Source organism: Capra hircus, chromosome 4 (genome assembly GCF_001704415.2).
Source record: "Capra hircus breed San Clemente chromosome 4, ASM170441v1, whole genome shotgun sequence".
In the NCBI taxonomy this organism is placed as follows: domain Eukaryota; kingdom Metazoa; phylum Chordata; class Mammalia; order Artiodactyla; family Bovidae; genus Capra; species Capra hircus.
In genome coordinates, this window is record NC_030811.1 from 114,423,411 (window position 1) to 114,443,549 (window position 20,139).

The 20,139-nt window shown below is 50.5% G+C and overlaps 1 protein-coding gene across 2 annotated transcripts in view; it reads left to right on the plus strand.

The window, feature by feature from the left end:
* The window catches only part of VWC2 (von Willebrand factor C domain containing 2), a 124,493-nt gene continuing 104,721 nt past the window's right edge, over positions 368 to 20,139 (plus strand). The window contains exons 1-2 of one of the 2 annotated variants that reach the window (XM_018047448.1): positions 368 to 652; positions 2,499 to 3,300. In XM_018047448.1, coding sequence (XP_017902937.1) covers positions 2,602 to 3,300 — 699 coding nt within the window. In that variant the 5' untranslated portion in view covers positions 368 to 652; positions 2,499 to 2,601. Of the gene's footprint in view, positions 653 to 821; positions 1,274 to 2,498; positions 3,301 to 20,139 lie in introns of those variants that run through there. The other variant, XM_018047449.1, reaches the window with a different exon arrangement.

A 20,139-nucleotide genomic window follows, 5' to 3' on the forward strand; every position in this document is an offset into this window, starting at 1 on the left:
GGAATAGACATCTCTACAAAAAATTTCATTTTAGGGGTTAATTTGAACAGTTTCCTTTTCTCCCTCCTTTTCCTATCCAAGAAAAGTAGCATGTTCATTGAGCAAGATCAGAGTGAAAAAAAAGTCTGAACCACACAGGCTTCTGCTGGACAGCTTAGCATTCCAGCGAAGTTAACCTGGCAGATGTTTCTATTCGGTGACAGGAGTCCGTCGTCACCCAGGAAAGGGGAGGCAGAGGGAGCGGGGTGGGGCTGGGCAGTAGAGAAGAGAGCTTGGCAGAGTCTGAAAGGACACTGCACGCAGTTATGGGTTTCTGACTCTTACACCTCTATACTTCTGGGTTTCTGAATTCAAAGAGAGAAGTAAAAAAAAAAAAAAAAAAAAAAAAAAAAAAAAAAAAAACCTGCTAAGCTAACACGGCCTTCGAATTCCATACTGAACACAGTTTGGTTCGGGTTTTTCAACAGTCGCAAGACCAGGCTGTCCGCGGGGAGGAAAGCCGGAGGGGGCCAATTAGGAAGGAAGGAATTAAAGGGAAGAATAAAGGAGAGGGAAAAGCCCAGATGGAAGGTCCAGCGGAAGGTGAATGACAAGGCTGGAGGATGGCAGCCGGCGGCGGAGGTGGGGAGGCGGCTGCGCGGGAGACTGACAGGTGGGTCTCCGCCGCGAGGCGGGCGGCGGGGCGGGAGGTCTTGCAGCCGCCGGGGAGCTCGGGCCGCCACGGCGACGCCTCCCAAACCCCGGCCGCAGAGGAGGGCGGGGAGCGCGCGGGGCGGGAGGCGGCTGCGGCAGGGGAGGCGGGAGCGAGGGCTCTCACTCCAGCCTCGGGGCCCGTAGCCCGCCCGCCGCGCTCCGGGCGTCTCTTCTGCCTCCTACGTGCTGCGGACGCCCCAGCCTCCCGGGTGCCTGGTCCGGGGAGCTCTCCGCGCCTGCCCGAGAAGAGCAAGAACGAGTTGCGGCGCCCCGGGGCGCGATTCGTGGCGGAGACGCTGGGACCAAACGGAGGATGAGCGGCGGAAGGCGGCGCAGAAACTGACGCGAGTTGGGGCCCCGGCTCCCGGCCGCCGGCGCGACGAGCCAGACCGCGGAGACGCCCTAGCCGAGTGCACGCGCCGGGCGGAGCGCGCGCAGGTGGGGCTGAGCTCTCGGCGGTGCGCTCCGCTCCGGGTCCTCGCCGGCCGGAGGATGGGCCCCGGCGCCCAGGGTCCGTGCCCGCCGCTGCTGCCCCTGAGCCCGCCGCGAGCCCGGCGTCCGGCCGGCGCCCTGCGCTCATGTATGTAGGCTGGGCGCCCGCCCTCGGGGATGAGGATGCATGCTGGGTGTCCGCGCCCCCGGGCGCCCTTCCGCCTCCCTTGCTGCTCAGGAGGAGTCCCCCACCCCAGATCCCAAGTTTGTAAATATGGGTGATCGCCCGGGCTGAGGTCCACCGGGCTGGGGCTGGAAATGAGCAGAGGGCACAGAGGAGCCCTGCTTACTGGAAGAGGGCGGGGAGGCGGAGGAAGCCACTCCGGGGCGCACAGATTTGGGGAGTTGGACGGCTAGGTGGAGAGAGGCTGGGCGGCCAGTACCCTGCAGCGTCTAGTCTAGGGTTCTGTCGGCCCCTTTGGGCCACAGAAAGTTTGGGAACCAGAGAGGTTTTCGGAGACCTGGAGACTGAGGGGCGTTCGCCCCCGCCCTGCACCTCCAGCCTTCTCCACCGCACACCTTCAATCTGCCGGGCCCTCCTGCTCCACCGCCACGACCCCCTCCAGGGTCAAAGAAATTAGGAGACTGCGCGCTGCGGCTGACACGGGGGTCTCTGGTCTGCGCCCGGAGTCGCTGAGCCGCTGCCGCGTGGCTGGCGGAGGAAGAGAAGCCTGCGGAATCTCCCACCCGCAGCCGGGAACTGGGGCTGGGCTAGGGGATAGTCGGGGACCTTCCCCCGGCAGCGGGGTCTGAGCTGGAGGGCGGAGAAGGGGCTTCTGCGCCCCGCACTGGCGGCGTTTGAAAAGTTTTTCAGATGAATCACCGGGCCCTGCAAGGTTTCTTCCCTTCTTTCCCTCCCCTCTTCCCCAAACACCCTCAGGCAAGCGAGGAAGGGTTTCCCTCTTATTTTTCTGCAGTCTTCACCGTCCACTCCACTGCGGAATTCTTCACTGCGCGACCCCTGGGGAAGTGTGGCCGGGACCTGAAGAGGGGCGCCAGGCGCTGGAGTTATGTGGCTCCATCCGAGCCTTGCAGGGGGCGCGGGCCCAGCTCGCTGCAGCCCCACCGCTCCACCACCCACTAATAACGACTACAGGGGGCACACTGCGGGTCGGTGTTTTTCTGGGACTCGCTTCCGTGTCCAGGCCCGCAGTCAGATCTGTAGGACCCCCGGCGGCGCCGGGAATGCAGCCCCTGCCCTCGCGGTCCGGCGAGTCCATCTAGGGAGCCTCGGGGTCGGGCGGCTCGGGGCCGGGCGGGGACCGGGCGCGCGCGGGCCGCGGGGCTCAGCTGTGCTGCTGTTCTCTCCGCAGGGACGGCGGCTCCCGGCTGGCGGCGGCGCGCCCCCGGGCTGTGAATGCGACTCGCCCCTCGGCCGCGCTCCCCGCCCGCCCGCCCGCCGGGACGCGGTAGGGAATGCCCAGCTCCACTGCGATGGCAGTTGGCGCGCTGTCCAGTTCCCTCCTGCTCACCTGCTGCCTGATGGTGGCCCTGTGCAGCCCGAGGATCCCGCTGGAGAAGCTGGCCCAGGCGCCGGAGCGGCCGGGCCAGGAGAAGCGCGAGCACGCGTCTCGGGACGGCCCGGGGCGGATGAGCGAGCTCGGGCGCCCGGCGAGGGACGAGGGCGGCGGCGGCGGCCGGGACTGGAAGGGCAAGAGCGGCCGCGGGCTGGCCGGCCGGGAGGCGTGGAGCAGGCAGAAGCAGGCCTGGGCCGCCCAGGGCGGGGGCGCCGGGGCCGGGGACCTGCAGGGGCGGCCCCGCGGGGACACCCCGCACGAAGAGCCCCCGGCCGCCGCCGCCCAGGACGTGGCGGGTCTGGAGTCGGAGCCCACGCCCGAGCCGCCGGAGGAGTACGCGTACCCGGATTACCGGGGCAAGGGCTGCGTGGACGAGAGCGGCTTCGTGTACGCGATCGGGGAGAAGTTTGCTCCGGGGCCCTCGGCCTGCCCGTGCTTGTGCACCGAGGAGGGGCCGCTGTGTGCACAGCCCGAGTGCCCGCGGCTGCACCCGCGCTGCATCCACGTTGACACCAGCCAGTGCTGCCCGCAGTGCAAGGAGAGGAGGAACTACTGCGAGTTCCGGGGCAAGACCTACCAGACGCTGGAGGAGTTCGTGGTAAGAGGCCAGCGCCCGGGCGGCTTTGCACGTCCCAGGAGCCGGTGAGCTGGCTCCTCGCCCCCACTTTGGAGAAGAGGCGCCCTGTGGTTCTCAGAGGTGGACGGCGCTGTGCCTGTGTCCCCTCTCTTTTTCAGTGCAGAGGTAATTTTTGAAAGCCACGTGCCCAGCTGACATGCGTTTGCTCCAAAAGGGTTTCCTTAGAGTAAAGCCCGTGGCACCAAAGCCCAAGCGAAAAAACAGGCTGCGCTGCTACCCTTAATTGGCTGCTCCGGAGTTAAAAGTGTTGCTGCTGAAATGTACACCCTGTTTTCAAACACGGGGCAATTTACCTTGCTGTTTGGGATGCATTCTTCAGTTAATAGTTCATTAAGGGAGACTATTCATATAAATAAGCCGTTTCCCTGGATTATGTGCTGGGTATCAGGCAGATGTTCTAGAAATTAAAACAAAACAAAATTCTTGCTGATTGGATGACAAAACATGGTCCATGGCAAAAATAAGTCCAGGTTATGGTTCTTAAAATGGTTTTATTTTAGGTGAGTACTGGTCATGATGTTAGTAGCGCTATTTCCTGAATGCCTACAGTAATGTCATACCCCCAGGCTGCATTTTCACCTATACTAAGGTAGTTAAACCTCAAGCTAGGCTAACTTGCCCAGAGCCCAGCTTCTTCACTAGCAGCCCTGGCAGACCACCCGCACCCCTGCTCAGCCTTTCCAGCCCCCCAGGGTTGGCTCAGCCTCTGACCTGCCTGGACTTGGCTGGTTGACTTGGCATGCCAGAGTTTTCCTGGGCAGCAGAGGGTGTCCTGGGACCTCCGGCCCCCAAAGCTGAGTGAGGAGGCAGATGGGGAGGAATCTCCTCCAGGGTCTCCAGAACAGAGCCTCTGAGATCTACAGACTGAGAATGTGGCCAGGGTGTGACAGCAGGTAGTGAGTTTCAGGAATGAATTCCTGAGCGCTGTAGAAATACTCTTTCCTCTCATCTGTAAAGTAAGGCTAGCCATTCCTGAAGGCTCCCTGGAGTTCTAACCACCTGACATTCAGGGTCTAACTCCAGGCAAACATGTTGAAGACAATTCTTGGCTTCGGCCCTTTGGAGGACCAGACAACTTTGAGGAGAACTTTATGGGTACCAGGCCCTGCCCATACAATAGCAGTCAGGAACTCTGCTCTCCAAATTCTCCTAGAGGACTGAAGAGCCAGACAGATGACTCTCCAGAAGTTTTGGGTGCAGCCCGGAAGTGCAGAAGCAAAGCTGGCCCTGGGAGCTGGTGGGACCCAAAGGAGCCACTTTCTGTGTTGGCCAGAATGGAGCTGTAGCCAAACAATTCGCTGGAGTTTCAAGTTCATTGAAAGTGTTATAAGATCAAAGACAAGGAGTTAGTTTTTTATTAATAGTATTTACTGTCTGCACTATGTGTGGTAACATAATCATTTCTTATGTATCCCATGAGCTGGGCTGAGGAATTACTAACATTTTGACCTCAGAAGCTCAAACAGGTCACAGAGCAGCCATCACAGGCAGAAGGAAGAATTCAAATCTGTTTGAGTTATTCATTGCTAAATGCTGGATGCCATGGACTGTCTGTGTATATGGTTGTTGGGGGATTCTCCTGTTGGATTCCTATTTCCAAAAATTAGTGCCTACCCTGATGGCTCAGCTGGTAAAGAATCTGCCTGCAATGCAGGAGACTCAAGTTTGATGCCTGGGCCTGGAAGATCCCCTGGAGGAGGAAATGGCAACCCACTCTAGAATTCTTGTCTGGGAAATCCCATGGACAGAGGAGCCTGGAGGGCTCCAATCCATAGGGTCGCAAAGAGTCAGACACGACTAAGCATGAGAATGAACAAGTGAAATGGAATGTGTTTCCCAGTCTGCAGATGGGAGATTTTAGCAAGAAAAGGGGGTTTGGAGAGATGATTATCTCGGGAAGAATCAAAATATTAATAAAGCCATTTTTAGAGCATTAAGTGCATCTTTCATCTTCAAGTGACACTTCACTCTTAACTTGCATCCAGTCATTACCAGCTGCTAGGATGACGCATGCATGAGGGTCGAGCAGCTGCTGCAAAATTTCCACTGCGTTCCTGCTCCTATGACATGTACAGTTGCGTAAGGCTTTCACTGTGTGTATCACGCTTGTTCATTTCTGTTAGTATCAGGAACATTTCTAGGTATTTCCCTGATTTAGTGCAGCTTTGTGCAGGTTTCCTTCCAAGACCAAAAGGATGCAGGCTTTGTCAGGGGTGTTGGGAGGTTGAGCTTAGAAGGGCTTAGGGTCAGCTGTGGGGGCTCATTGGTAAAGAATCCACCTGCAATGCAGGAGACCTGAGTTCAGTCCCTGGCTCAGGAAGATCCTGTGGAGAAGGGAATGGTTACCCACTCGAGTATTCTTGCCTGGAGAATCCCATGAAGAGAGGAGCCTACTAGGCGACACAGTCCATGGGGTCACAAAGAGTCAGACACAACTGAGCAAGTAAGCGCATGGGGTCAGCCGTGAGTCCATGGGGTTTGCCCCCATGCCTGCTCTGGGCCCACTGGGCTTCCAGGAGGTCCTCCAGGGCTTGCAGGTTACATAGCAGAGAAAACAGAAAAGGAAAGCATTTTATATCTGAAGCTCTGGGGGGCTTCTCTGAGAAAAGTGCAGTTCAGTGGAGGTTGTGGTCTCAAGGGTCACGCATGAAACACTGCTGACCATGGCAAAATTGGAGGTGAAAGGGAGGCTGGTTCTGGTCCGCTTGCCCTGAGGCATGCAGGCGCTGTGGTAGTCTCTGCTCTACTTTCTGAGAGAGAGATTACTGATGGAGGCTGGGAGTTTGGCAGAACTGATCCTGTGCCTGTGATGTGTAGGCAGCCCCAGGCAGACATCACTCCTCCCAGCCCTCCCGTGAGTCTCCGTTCTGGGGGCCTATCTGCAGTCACTGTGCCAGCTGCACACTGAAGCCAAATCAACTGACACCTCAGAGTTTGGAGCAGATAAAGGTGTATTTATTGCAGGGCCATATATGGATGTGAGAGTTGGACCATAAAGAAAGCTGAGTGCCAAAAGACTGATGCTTTTGAACTATGGTGTTGGAGAAGACTCTTTCGAGTCCCTTGGACTGCAAGAAGATCAAACTAGTCAATCCTAAAGGAAATCAACCCTGAATATTCATTGGAAGGATTGATGCTGAAGCTGAAGCTCCAATACTGTGGCCACCTGATGCTAAGAGCTGACTCATTAGAAAAGATTCTGATGCTGGGAAAGGTTGAAGGCAAGAGGAGAAGGGGATGAGATGAGGATGAGATGGTTGGATGGCATCGCTGACTCAATGGACGTGAGTTTGAGCAAGCTCCGGGAGATAGTGAAGGACAGGGAAGCCTGGCATGCTGCAGTCCCTGGGGTCGCACAGAATTAGACATGACTGAGTGACTGAACAGCAATAACAACAATGCAAGGAGCATGGGGAGGGAGAGGGGGTTCAGACAAGATTTTACTGGCAAAATTTGGGAGGTAGGCTGCTGGGTATGTAACCCTCCTCTGATTGGTTGGTAGTGAGGTCACAGGGCGGTGCTCCAGGAATTTTGTGCTCAGCCTGAAGTTACCGTTGCCCAGGAGGGTGGGTGCCTTAGTTCCTGCAAAGGAATTCAAAGATATATATCAGAGGTCTGTGTCCATGCCCCAGGAGGATCTGGGGCCCTCCTCCATCTGCACTACTGTTTCTTTTTGCATTCTTCATGCCCCTAATTACTGATGTTTCACTCTGCCCTTTGGAGCTCAGGGAAGGTCTTAGAGGCTAAAATCTTTGTCCTACAAAGGAGACATAAAACACAGAAAGGTTTTTGTACCAGGGAGGGCCCCACAGAGTCCTGCTCACTTTCACTCTCTGCCCAGTTTTCTCTGTACTTCAGTCTGTCTCTTCCCTTCTCTCCAGGCTCTTTACCTCTTTAAAACCCTCATTCCTTACAGCCTAGTTGATCTTGGGCAGATGTTAGCTGATGACCTCATTTTTCAATGAAATAACATTGAGCTGCTAATAATACTTAGAGTAATACCCTCATCCCGCCGGGGGTGTTTGCAATTTCATTTGTATATCCAGAGAAAAACATAGTTACTGCTAGAATGCCTTCCATTGCCTCTCAAATCATACCTAGTATCCTGTTCTTACACCAACAAGTCTCCAACTTTGAACAAGGAAGTCTGTCTCTTGGTTTGTGTTTTTCATACATGAGCACTATTCCGTTTGCTTAACAAAATGCCCCAGACCTGGTGGCTTCGACAGTAGAAGTTGTCTTACAGCCCTGAAGGCTGGGAGTCCAAGATCGAGGAGTGGGTGGGGCTGTTTCCCCCGGGGCCTCCCTCCTGGGCGGGCGTGTGGATGGCTGTCTTCCCGAGTCCCCGCTCATCCCTCTGTGTGTATCTTGCCCTGATCTCCTCTTCCTATAAGGACACCACTCATCCTGGATTAGGGCCCACTCGTATGATCTTATTTCACCTTGACGGCCTCTGTCAAGACCTTGTCTCTAAGTACAGTCACATGCTGAGCTCTTGGGTTTAGGATTTCAACGTCTGAATCTGGGAGGGGACCTAGTCCAGCCTGTAACACTGGGTGTCAGTGATGAGAGCTGACCTCATAGGCTTGGGTCCAGGGAGGTGTAAAGAGTGCGGTGGTACAAGGATGCATCAGCAAGAGTGACTGGAAGAATGAATTCATAGAAAAGGCACAGAGGGACAGGTCGCACAAAAAATGCCTGAGAAACATAAATAAAACTTGATGAAGCTGCCCACGCAGATCACGATGACTCGGTGTCTGTTCCAGTCGGAGCACCATTTTCGGGATTATCGTGCTACTTAAGTCAGTGGGTGCTTGTGTCATGTGAAGGCCTCACTTTTAAATTTGCCCCTGAGAACTTCCATGCAGACCAGCAGCAAGTCAAATTTGAAACTCTTTCATTAAAAAATGCCTCCATTTTGAGCAACAGAAGAACTTGTTCTCCTCCTGGGAATCCTGATTTCTGGGGGACTGTGGGGACAGAATTGGGGTCTGCAAATTTGTTTCACTGTTTCGCAGAATCTCATGGAATGTGTGACTCCACTAGATAAGGCCACTCGGGAGAACTGAACTTTCACTTTGCTTTTGTTGGAATGACATCAGTTCTGTGTATCCACACTGGTTATTATGGCAGATCAGGAGCTCTGATTGGCAATTGTATAAGCGTTTGAAGAAAAGAGAAAATGAATTATTGATATGTGCTCCTTGCTAGGCTGTCTTTCAAAGCACGGGGAAAGTTGGACAGGAAATCAGTGGATGAGGGAGTCACGGGTGAGATGATTGGGGACCGCTGAGTTACATGGCTTTCCTGGGGCCTCAGCATCTGACTTGTTACAAAATCTCCTTTCTAGGAGTTTATTAATGGAAAACAACCTACATGAAATTTGGAATCAAAAGCATCATCTCAACAGATCTGTAATGCAATTATGAGAAAGTGCCAAGAAGGAAAAAGACACAATTCTCCATGTTTTTCAGCCTAATAGGATTTATATTCTTTCTACTGATGCTATTTAAGTCAAAATAATACCATTATTGTTTTCCTTTGCAAAAGAAAGTGAACTGAGTTGTGTAAAGTGGACGTTCTTTTACGGAAGTCAATATCACGTGTGTGCTGTTGCTACCGCTGAGTTTGTTTTGGTTCCTAGTAAGATTTGATGAATTCTGGACTTCTTAGTTTCTGCCTTTCTGTCTAAAGCCATTTAAGTGGTAACAATTTTATTTTTAAAGCAAGGAGAGTACATATGGTTTCTCTAGATCTTTCGATGTGTCCCTAACTCAGGTAGAAGAAACTTAATGTGACTGACTGCTTTTTTTACCTGGTCCACATGGTACTTTGTATGCACATATGAGATAGGTACTATGAAAGTTCCTGTAGGACAGTTGTTCATATCCAAACTTTCCTAAAAACTCTGGTCCATAAGATGTTCAATCTATGCCAAAATGTCCTTGATATCTGCATGATCACTGGGTCCAGTCCAAAACTTTCAAAAGATATTTGCTCCATGCCAAGAGGTCCTTGAAGCAACATGCATGGACCTAGAGATTATCACACTAGGTGAAGGTCAGACAAAGAAATACAAATATCATATGATATTGATATCATTTATATGTGGAATCCCCAAAATAATGATACAAATGAACTTATTTACAAAAGAGAAATAAACTCAAAGACTTAGAAAATAAGCTTATGGTTACCAATGGGGAAGGCTGGGGAAGGGATAATTTATGAGTTTTGGATTAACAAATACACATTCAGTTCAGTTCAGTTGAGTTGCTCAGTCGTGTCCGACTCTCTGCGACCCCATGAATCGCAGCACGCCAGGCCTCCCTGTCTATTAACAGTTTCCGGAGTTCACTCAGACTCACATCCATCGAGTCAGTGATGCCATCCAGCCATCTCATCCTCTGTCATCCCCTTCTCCTCCTGCCCCCAATCCCTCCCAGCATCAGAGTTTTTTCCAATGAGTCAACTCTTTGCATGAAGTGGCCAAAGTACTGGAGTTTCGGCTTCAGCATCATTCCTTCCAAAGAAATCCCAGGGCTGATCTCCTTCAGAATGGACTGGTTGGATCTCCTTGCAGTCCAAGGGACTCTCAAGAGTCTTCTCCAACACCACAGTTCAAAAGCATCAATTCTTTGGCACTCAGCCTTCTTCACTACTAAATATAAAATAGTTATTTAACAAGAGCTTTACTGTATAGCCCAGGAAACTATATTCAGTATCTTGTAATAACCAGTGATGGAAAAGAATCTGAAAAAGTTATATGTACATATATAGATATTTATATATATACAAAACTGAATCACTTTGCTGTATATCAGAAACTGACACAGAATTGTAAATCAACTGTATTCATTAGAAAAGGAAAAAGTACCTGCTGTTTGGTCCTATCCCAAATCATTTGGCATGGATTCTTTGAACAGGACCAAATTTTAAGGGCCTTTTGGCATGGACCAGTTGTCTTACAGACGTTTCAGACAGGACCAGTATCTGCTAACCTAAAAGTTTAGTCTTTTATGACAAGAAGAAGAAAACCTACATTTATCCAGGGCTTATATGTTTTATATTTTGGGGTTGTGATTTACACAACAGACTGACGAGTTGGTGGTATTTTCTTTAAGGAGAGAAAACTAAGTTTCAAAACAGGTAAGTAACTTGATGAAAGTCATCAAGCTAGTAACAGGGTGTTGGGGCGCAGGATCTGAGTCCTGGTCTGTTGGACCTTTCCTTCCCGCCCTGCCCCCTTATCTTCCTGATCCCAGGGGGTGGAGGGGCATTTTGTGTGTGGCTGGGAGAATTTCTGGTACCTGGAAAAGGAAAGGCTTATACGGGCCTGGTAAACACTGAATGAATTTGGTTGCGTTTATGAGGATGTGTGTTATGTTTCACTTATAACATAGGGGACAAAGCCATAGGGAACAAAATGAGCATCTGTGGGCTTCAAAGTATGAAATCTTGAGTTGTAAGGAGAACATGAGCTCTGAGCCCCAGGAGCTCCCTGAGGGCAAAGAGGAAGGTTCCAGTAGGTTCCAGATCTTGGCCAGGGGGGAGGACCTCAAAGGTCGTCAGGCCATTGGGTACAGACTGATGGCCTGACAGCCAGCCCTGGCCCAGGGAGTGCTCTGCTTGGCTCGCAGAGCATCAGCTGTTTGTGTCACTGGAGCAGACATTTAACAAGTGAGAGGTTCATACAGATACTTCAGTTGCCAGTTTGTCATGAGAACAGGGGGAGTCCCAGATGGTAGCCATCTGCCAGGGCCAAGCTGCTCCTTGAGAAGGGCATTGGCTCCCCAGGAGACCATCACCCCCCTAGCCTGACTTTCCCATGGTCCTACAGTCATGTGGCTTTGTGATGCTGTCTGTTCACAAGTGAAGAGGTGTCACCATATAAAACCAGTAACTTCTTCAAGACCAAACAAGCCAGCCTGCATCAGAGGCGGCTCAGGGACCCTAGCCACCCTCTCCAGACTTGTCCTTCAGTTGGCATGGAGAGTTAGTCTCTAGTGAGCCCTTGTTCTATGCCCAAGGGTGATAATCATGCATGCTCAGTCACTCAGTCATGACCAACTCTTTGTGATCCCAAACTCTTTGTGATCCCATACCCTTTGTGATCCCATACTCTTTGCAACCCCATGGACTGCAGCCTGCTAGGCTCCTCTGTCCATGCAATTTTCCAGGCAAGGCTACTGCAGTTGGTTACCATTTCCTCCTCCAGAGGATCTTCCCAGGGAGGAACCCAGGGATCGAACCCGTGTCTTCTGCATTGGCAGGCAGATGCTTTACCACTGCACCAACTGGGAAGCCCAGGCAACAGAGCCTCTTTATCAGCTGGTAGGAAACTGTAGCGAGGATCCTGCTTGTCTCTCATGTTATAGGAAGGAGGTGAGAGATGGGAGAACCCACAGAGCTCTGTACAAATAGTAGAGCAAAAGCCTGCTGCTCATGTGGCCTGGGGGGGGTGAGCATCTCAGGAGTGGTCCTGCCTCCAATGAGGCACTTGGTCTCCAGGAGGATGGCCCATGAAGAAGGTCCTCATTGTTAGAAGGTGACCCTAGGGGGCTGTGTGTTCCCATAAATAGTTCCTCCTCGGATCTGATACATCCCAACAGAAAATTCATTCTTGCATTTATTTATTCAAAAATACTTTTTTGAATAAATCTTTGCAGGCATTGGCCTAGATCCCGGTGATACGGTGACAAAGTGCCGGGACCTTGTAGAGAGAGATGTGCCCAGAGGTTGGTCATGGGGCACGGGGTGTCTGCCGGGCAAGTAGGTGGAGGCCACTCATTCAGACCCCACGGCTGTTGATGGTTTGCCTTAAAATGGCAGAGGACTCCTGGGGCCGATTTCGGGGGGAAAGACCAAGCCTGTTTCAAATAGAACAGTTGTGAGCTTGAGTAAAGGACCCAGTTTTCCACTCAAGTCTGCAGCCCCTGTAGCCATCCTTCATGGCATGGTTCTGACCACGTAGCCGGAAATCCTTCTTGCTGCTTATCTGTTCCAAGGCTGAGATCCTGCCAGCTGGATTTCACTTCTCTTTCTATTTCTGCCGGGCACTGGGGTGCGGCCAGGACACAGAGTGCCTTTCGAATGGATGCAGAAAGCGATGATGTCAGGCATCTGCCCGTGGCCCTGTGAGTTCTCAGGGAGGCCTGGCCCGTGGAAAAACAGAGCGTTGGAAAATTAAGGCTCTGTGCATTTCCGATCATGGCAGAGGTGATTTTGCCTGAGAATATGGAAGAATTATAGCCTGAAAACCCACTGTTTTTATAAAAGTCATGAAATCTTGGATCTCATACAATAAAGCACATCTTCTTAAAAGCACAGCAGAAATGGCAAAAAGACACACACACACACACACACACACACACACACACTCACAGAGAAATTAATGTAGAGAGGAAAGTCAGCCAGAGGGGCGGCTGGCTTCAGGGGTGGCTGGCTGAGAGATATCTCTGATGCCTGGGACCTGGACGCTTGGCACTTATGGCCAGGCTGGGACACGTGGCAAGCCCAGGACCACAGGTGGAGAAAGTCAGATCAGAACGTGTCTCATAAAAGCAGGCTCCTCAGAAGAGTCTGTCCTGCAGGAGGGCAGTGCAGACACAGCCCTGGACAGCCTCAGTGTGGGCAGAGCTGGGGCTCACGGTCAGCAGTTGCACGTCCCCTCCTGTGGATGTGGATGGTCATGCTTCCCTGAGTACTCTGGATAATCTTCGTGGAATATTTTCATTTAAAGGGTCCCCAGACTGGCAGTGCCCACAGGTATTGGGCAGAGACAAACACTCTCTGGCCTCAGGGACTCCCCGCAAATACAGTTCCAAGGAATATGATGTCAAAATAACAATAACACATAAGGAGAAAGAGCAGCTGAGCCAAAAGCAGTCAGATCAGACCCAGATGTCAGGATATAAATGAGAATTATTTTTTATGCCTACAGAAATAAATGCGGGAATAAAATAGATGGGTAAATAATATCACTATATCCAAAGTACTCATCAGCTTTGGGAAGGAATCAGATAGAACCTCTGTAAAGGAAGGCTAGAGTCATTAGAACTGATCTTCAAGGGGAGAGTTTGGCAGGATGATAGATGCAGGTTCTGAGATAATCTAGTGAACCTGGGGGTGGACTTGAGGCAGTGGCCCGGAATGAAACGCAGGGGCACAGGTGGAATGTAGGAAAGACGTGCTTGGGGACATGGAGGATTGAGCGAGAAGGTAACATTCGTGCAGTTAGAATTTTGAGACAGGTAGCAGAGAATGTGCGAAAAGGAAGAGATAGTGCTGGAGACTTTCTCATTGAAAGACCCCTATTTCCTGGTTCAGGAATCCCAATAAAGCTAAGGAAAGATATATGCATGTGTATATATTTATACACACACTTATACATTAAGTGTACATAACATTGTACGAGCTTCACCAAAGAATTGATGCTTTCGAACTGTAGTGCTGGAGAAGGTTCTTGAGAGTCTGTTGGACAGCAAGGTGATCAAACCAGTCGATCAAAAGGAAATCAACCCTGAATATTCATTGGAAGGACTGACACTGAAGCTAAAACTCCAATACTTTGGCCAACAGATACAAAGAGCTAACTCATTGAAATAATACCCTGATCCTGGGAAGGATTGAAGGCAGGAGGAAAAGGGGACAACAGAGGATGAGATGGTTGGATGGCATTACCAGTTCGATGGGTATGAGTTTGAGCAAGCTCTGGGAAACAGCGATGGGCAGGGAAGCCTGGCGTGCTGCAGTCCATGGGGTCACAAAGAGTCAGACACGACGGAGCAACTGAACAACAAAAGCTGGTGGCTCAGACAGTAAAGAATCCACCTTCAATGCAGGAGACATGGGTTTGATCTCTGGGTTGGGAGGATCCCCTGGAGAAGGGAATAGCTACCGACTCCAGTATTGTTGCCTGGACAGTTCCATTGACAGAGTAACCTGGTGGGCTATAGTCTGAGAGGTCACAAAGAGTCAGACTCAACTGAGCGACTGACACTCACACACACTACATAATATATTTAAGTATATATATGTATATATATATATATATGTCCGTGGGGTCGCGAAGAGTTGGACACGACTGAGTGACTTCACTTTCACTTTTCACTTTCACGCATTGGAGAAGGAAATGGCAACCCACTCCAGTGTTCTTGCCTGGAGAATCCCAGGGATGGGGAGCCTGGTGGACTGCCATCTATGGGGTCGCACAGAGTCGGACACAACTGAAGCAACTTAGCAGCAGCAGGTACATATATACACACATATATATATACATACACACACATGGTATAAAACCACAGCTAGTGATGCCACTTCTTAGTGATATGGCCCTTCTGCGCCTGAGGCAGCTCAGAAATAAGTCGTAACACACACTCTCCTAGAGATGTTGGACCTTCTGTCTTGTGTCTCTGCTTTCGTTGGAGGTTGGCATGGTACAATCGTTTACATTTCCCTGGTCCAACTTTAAAAATTCCCTGGGGACTTCCCTGGTGGTCCAGGGTTAACACTTCGCCTTTCACCTCAGGGAGCACCCGTTTGATTTCTGGTTGGGGGGCTCAGATTGCACATGCCTTGTGGCCTCTAAACCAAAACATAAAACAGTGGCAATGTTTTAACACATTCAAAAAAAGACTTTAATAATGGTCCATGTCACAAAATCATAAAAAAAAAAAAAATTGTTACTTGCATTTTACTTTTAAATTCTGCGAGTTTTTTTCCCCAAAATCTATCTACATAGTTTGGTTTCAAAAGGCTTGAAACAAATAAAGTTCATTTCAACAAGCCAGGACTCATATTTATTCATCCCTGTTGGGATGTCAGGAGCCATAGTTTTAGGCCTGGTCACACTCTGAATTGTTGCCAGTTATGTTCTGGGGACACAGGGCTCCCCGCCGGTGGGTGCTGTCGTAGGGGCATCTCTGTCCCCCAGGCCCCAGTGCAGGGAAGCTGGGTGGCCAGGATGTTGGCCGTCTATTCCCATGGGGAGCAGGGCTGCCCGGAGCACCTTTGCCTCCACTGGCCAGTAGCTCAGTCATGTCACACTTGCAGAAACATCAGAGTCTGGGAGGCAGGAAGAGAAAGAATTCTGACAAGCCTGCTGCCTTTGCCTGGGCCTGTGAGGAGCAGGGAGCGCCAGTGGCCTGAGGGATAAACTGTGCTGTCAACCACTGGCTCAGGTCACCTCCCGCTGGCAACAGAGTTCCCCTCAGGCTTCCTGTGCCCTCCAGGGAGCCGAGGAAGTAAGCTCATCTTGCTCCGGGGCTAACAGTGAGGGGCCACTGGCACAATTGAATGGTCGGCTCTCAGGGAGGTGTCTGAGCTCAGAGATGGTCCCTTTCTTGTGAGTGAGCCCCATGGTAACGGACTTCATTAACTGGAGAAACCGCTGGGCTGGCCTGTTGTAGCTGCAGGATGCTGTGGAAGAGGCTGAGCTTCAAGGGGAAGTGCAGGGGCCAAGGTGTGAGCTGAGGATGCCTGTGCTCCAGGCTCAGCCCGTGGTCCAGCACTTGCTGGGTGATTGACAGCTGAGGCAGGCTGCTGGGAGCCAGGCTCCAACCTCAGATGTGTCCACGTGGCCACTTTCTAGTTGGGGATTGTGACCCATGTTCCCTCCAGCTCCACTGAGTCAGCTCTCCTCTGGAGGTCTTCATCTCTCCCCGTTTAGCGTTTAAGCATTATTACTTCCATCCCAAGTGAAGAATGATGAAGGAAAGCAGCGTGGTTTTGTTTGCTTTCGAAATGTGTACGTGTCCGTGTGTTAGGAAGGGATACACATATGGGCTTCAGTGTGTTAAGTGCTTTCTCCATTTGCCAGAGTCCCCGCCATTCCCTGTTATCACCAGTTCACTGCCTCATTTCTGAACTTGTATCCCCAAGGAAACCAGTCCTCTCATCACATCTCACACCCACCTTTTAAAAGCCTGCTCTTGGAAGACACTTAGTTTTTGTCATTTGTATATTAAAGGAAGGCTGTGCATGCTCAGTGGCTTCAGTCATGTCCAACTGTTTGTGACCCCATGGACTGTAGCCCACCAGGCTCCTCTGTCCATGAGATTTTTCCTGGCAAGAATACCAGAGTGGGTTGCCATTTCTTTCTCCAGGAGATCTTCATGACCCAGGGATCAAACCAATGTCCCTTGCGTTTCATGCATTGTAGGCAGATTCTTTACCACTGAGCCACCAGGGAAGCCCATTCATTTTATTGCTTCTTTCTCCTAAGGATTACTTATCTTTAACCTTTGTGCTAATTCCAAAACAAAAGAGTTTAGAGTCTCTCATTATTTAAAAGGAGTTGGGCTTTTCAAATTTTTTCGGTTGTACCACTCAACTTAAGGCTCTTAGTGCTTCCTGGCAGTGGAAGCACTGAGTCCTAACCACTGAACAATCAGGGAGGTCTCAGAAGGAGTTTGGCTTTAACAGAACGTCTCCCCTGGCCTTTTCCCGCCATTTGGCCCGAGTGGGTGATCATGCCCAGTTGCGCTCATGTCCCATCTATTAAAGTCTTAATTTTAGAAATCTGTGAATAGGTAAAGTATTAAAGCTGCTCCATCAAAATCTCACCAACCCCCGTGATCCCAAGTAGAAGGAGAGGGGCCCTCCCTACTGGGAGTGGGGTCCAGGCTGGGGCTCTGAGCCTGGCTGCCTGTGGCCCTGGGGTCACTCCAGACCTTGTTGGCCCCGCCTCCACTCTGCCAGCTCTGTTTGCAGCAAGCCAAGAGCTGGAGGCCATGGCTGGGTCCACATGGACACACAACTCTCTCCACTGCGGAAATAGGGGTGCAGGTGGTGTCTTAGCTCAGGCTGCTAGAGTGAAATACATGGGACTGGGTGCCTGAAACAACAGAAGTTTGCTTCTCCTGGTTCCGGAGACTTGAAGGCCAAGATTGAGGTGCCTGCAGGGTCTGATTCTGCTTGCTTTGTTTTGTACACGGCCACCTTCTCACCATGTCCTCACATGGTAGAGAGAGGGCCGTCCTCCTCTCACAGGAGGACACTAACCCCACCCTAAGGGCCTCACCCTCATGAACTTGGCCTCATCTTACCCTTATGACCTCCCACAGGTTCTACCTCCAGAGACCATCACGCTGTGGGTGAAAGCTTCACCGTATGAATTTTAACCATATGACTTTACAAATGTTCAGGTCTTAACAGGAGGCCAGCAGGTTTTTTGCTGCATCTTATTTGACTGTGTGATCTGTCAGATCGGAACCCTTCCAGGACATTCACCAGGTCTGGATCTTCATCTCAGAAGAAACAGCTTTCTTCATTCTCATCCCAATGATTTCACTGCTTGCCACCAGGTGAAATACACCATGTAAACACTGTCCACATTTTTCCCCCTTCCAAATGAGTTCCTGCATGATCCAAATTTATCCAAAGGACTTATTCACAGGAAGTTTTGAAAGATGTTAGACAGAGGGTCCTGCTTCAAGGTAAACTATAAAGGAGAAAAAGTCAGTCTTTGGTGCCTGCAAAGAAAGCAGGGCCTTGTCGGGTTGTCAGACTGTTGTTCTGTTCATCTGCTGTGTGTATGTGTATGTGCGTGTGTGTGTGTGTGTGTGTGGTGGGTGAAGTTGTGTTCTTCTTGAGACTGGAAACTGACAGCTCCTGGGGACAGTTCTTAATTAAGTCCCTTTGTGTGCAAATCCATTCTCTGACAGCCAGGGGAAAGACAAAAAGAACAAAACAAAAATCTCTAAAGGCAGAGGAAGCAGCCGCTTGCTGTAGCTACGAGGGACCATTTGTTAGTGTGGTGGCTGGAAGCTGGCTGTGGATCAGATTCATTTCACTCCAGAGCCGCTGTCCTTGTGGTAGGGGGAGGACAGAGAGCCTTATAGGGAGTGGGCCCCCCCCTGTGGCCCTGATGGACAGGGGTGGAGCTCAGAGAGTGCTCGGAGCCTGGGAGATGCAGGCTGCTGGTTGGTGCCCCCATGTCCCAGGAAGGCCTCTGCTTAGTGAGGCCTTGCTCCAATTTAAGACAGTTTCAGGTGTGGAACCTGTAGTAAGGTTGGGAAAGGATTCAGTCCAAAGTGATTGTTGAAGAGAAAGCTGGGACCCGCATAGCATTTTTCAGGCTTCTTGCTGAGAGTCAGGAGATACTGGTCAGAGTAGGAAGAATGGCCCAGGACATACTCATGAAGCTGATACCTGAATGGCCCAGTGCCCTGACCAGACCCTCAGTTCCAGCCACTGCTCTGACTTGCTAAGCAGGTTTCTTGGCTGTTCATCAGCCCTGCGGGTGTGTGGTCACTCCATACAAAAGCAGGGTTGGAAAGCTTTGCTCCTGCCTTTTCCTCCAGCTCCAAAATAACCCAGCTCCCAGCCATCAGAAGCTGATGAGACCTGGGGTTTAAGTAGCAGGGACTTTTTGATTCCCCTTAAGTGCATCCTGCTCACAAGTGTGACTCTGGGCGCTTTTGGGAAGACACTTAGCAACTAGAAAGGACACTCTCGCCATCTGGTGACAGAAGTGTGACAGTGGCTTTGGGAGGATGCTGTCATCCAGGGCCAAGCCTAGACTGCTTTTAGGGAAGGGCAATTTTAGCTCCTGCCTCTTATTTCTTTCTCTCTTTCTTTCTCTCTCTCTCTTTTTTTTTTTTTTAGTTTCGATAACATTTACTTTTATCACATTAAATTTTTTCTTAAAATAACTTTATCCTATGAAAATATAACATTAGAAAAGTAAAGAGTGGTTATTAAAGAAGTTACTATCCATTCGGGGCGGGGGGAGAGAAAAGATAATATGTAAACAGAGGAATTCTCTTTTGTTAAGAAAATTTTATTTCAAAACTTTAATTTAGATTGTTGTTTTGCAGATAAAAAAAAATGAAATGAGAAAGTGATATAGTAACTTAAACTTGAAATCACTTACTTTAATTTTTATTTTGAAACTATTGAAAAACTGCTCCTGAAAAAAAAATGTTAAAATTTGTACATATCCCTGCATGGCAACTTGTTCCTTAATTGGAGATTATCAGAATAATTAACCAAACAAAGTCATAGTATATCCCTGGGTTGGGAAGATCCCCTGGAGAAGGCAATGGCAACCCACTCCAGTATCCTTTCTTGGAAAATCCCATGGACAGAGGACTCTGACAGTCTATAGTCCATGGAGTCACAAAAGAGTCGGACACGACTGAATGACTAATATAGAAATAAAACTCAGATGCACCAACACTGAGTTCTTGTTCTTTAGTTTCAGAACAGTTCTTTTAGTTCTGCTGATGGTAGGAAATGTTTGTTCTCACCAGGTCAGATTTCTGAGTCTCTTTAGGGTAGGTTCTTGGCCCCAGGAGGGAACTGTGGGGCAATGAGACATCCTCCCTGCCTGGATGGGGCCCCTTCTCTGCCTGCCGCCTTCTCTACAGCTGACTTACCCCCATTCCAGTCTGTGCTCTCTCCTCTCCCTTCAACCCCTAGGGACAGCTTTGCCTTTAGGAGTTGTAACATGCCTACAGCTCGGTTGGCACCTGCCATTGTCTGCAGACTGGGCACTGAGGTGAATGACTTTGGCATGTCTTTGTATTTCTCTGTGAGATACAGGATTCTGTTAGGTGGGGAGCCTCTAGGATCAGCCAGTGGAGGTGGAGGATTTGGTGGTAGGTCCTGGGCAGCCTGTTCCTGTCTTTCTGTCCCAGGACCCATGCCTGCATAATCCCCAGTCTGCAGGGTGGGTGTGTCCACATCTGGTAACTTCCATATTTGGATTTGAAGTTGGTCCATTGGGTAAGAGAGTATGTTTGTTGGTGTTTGGTTGCTAAGTTGTGTCTGAGTCTGCACTCTGTCCTCCACTATCTC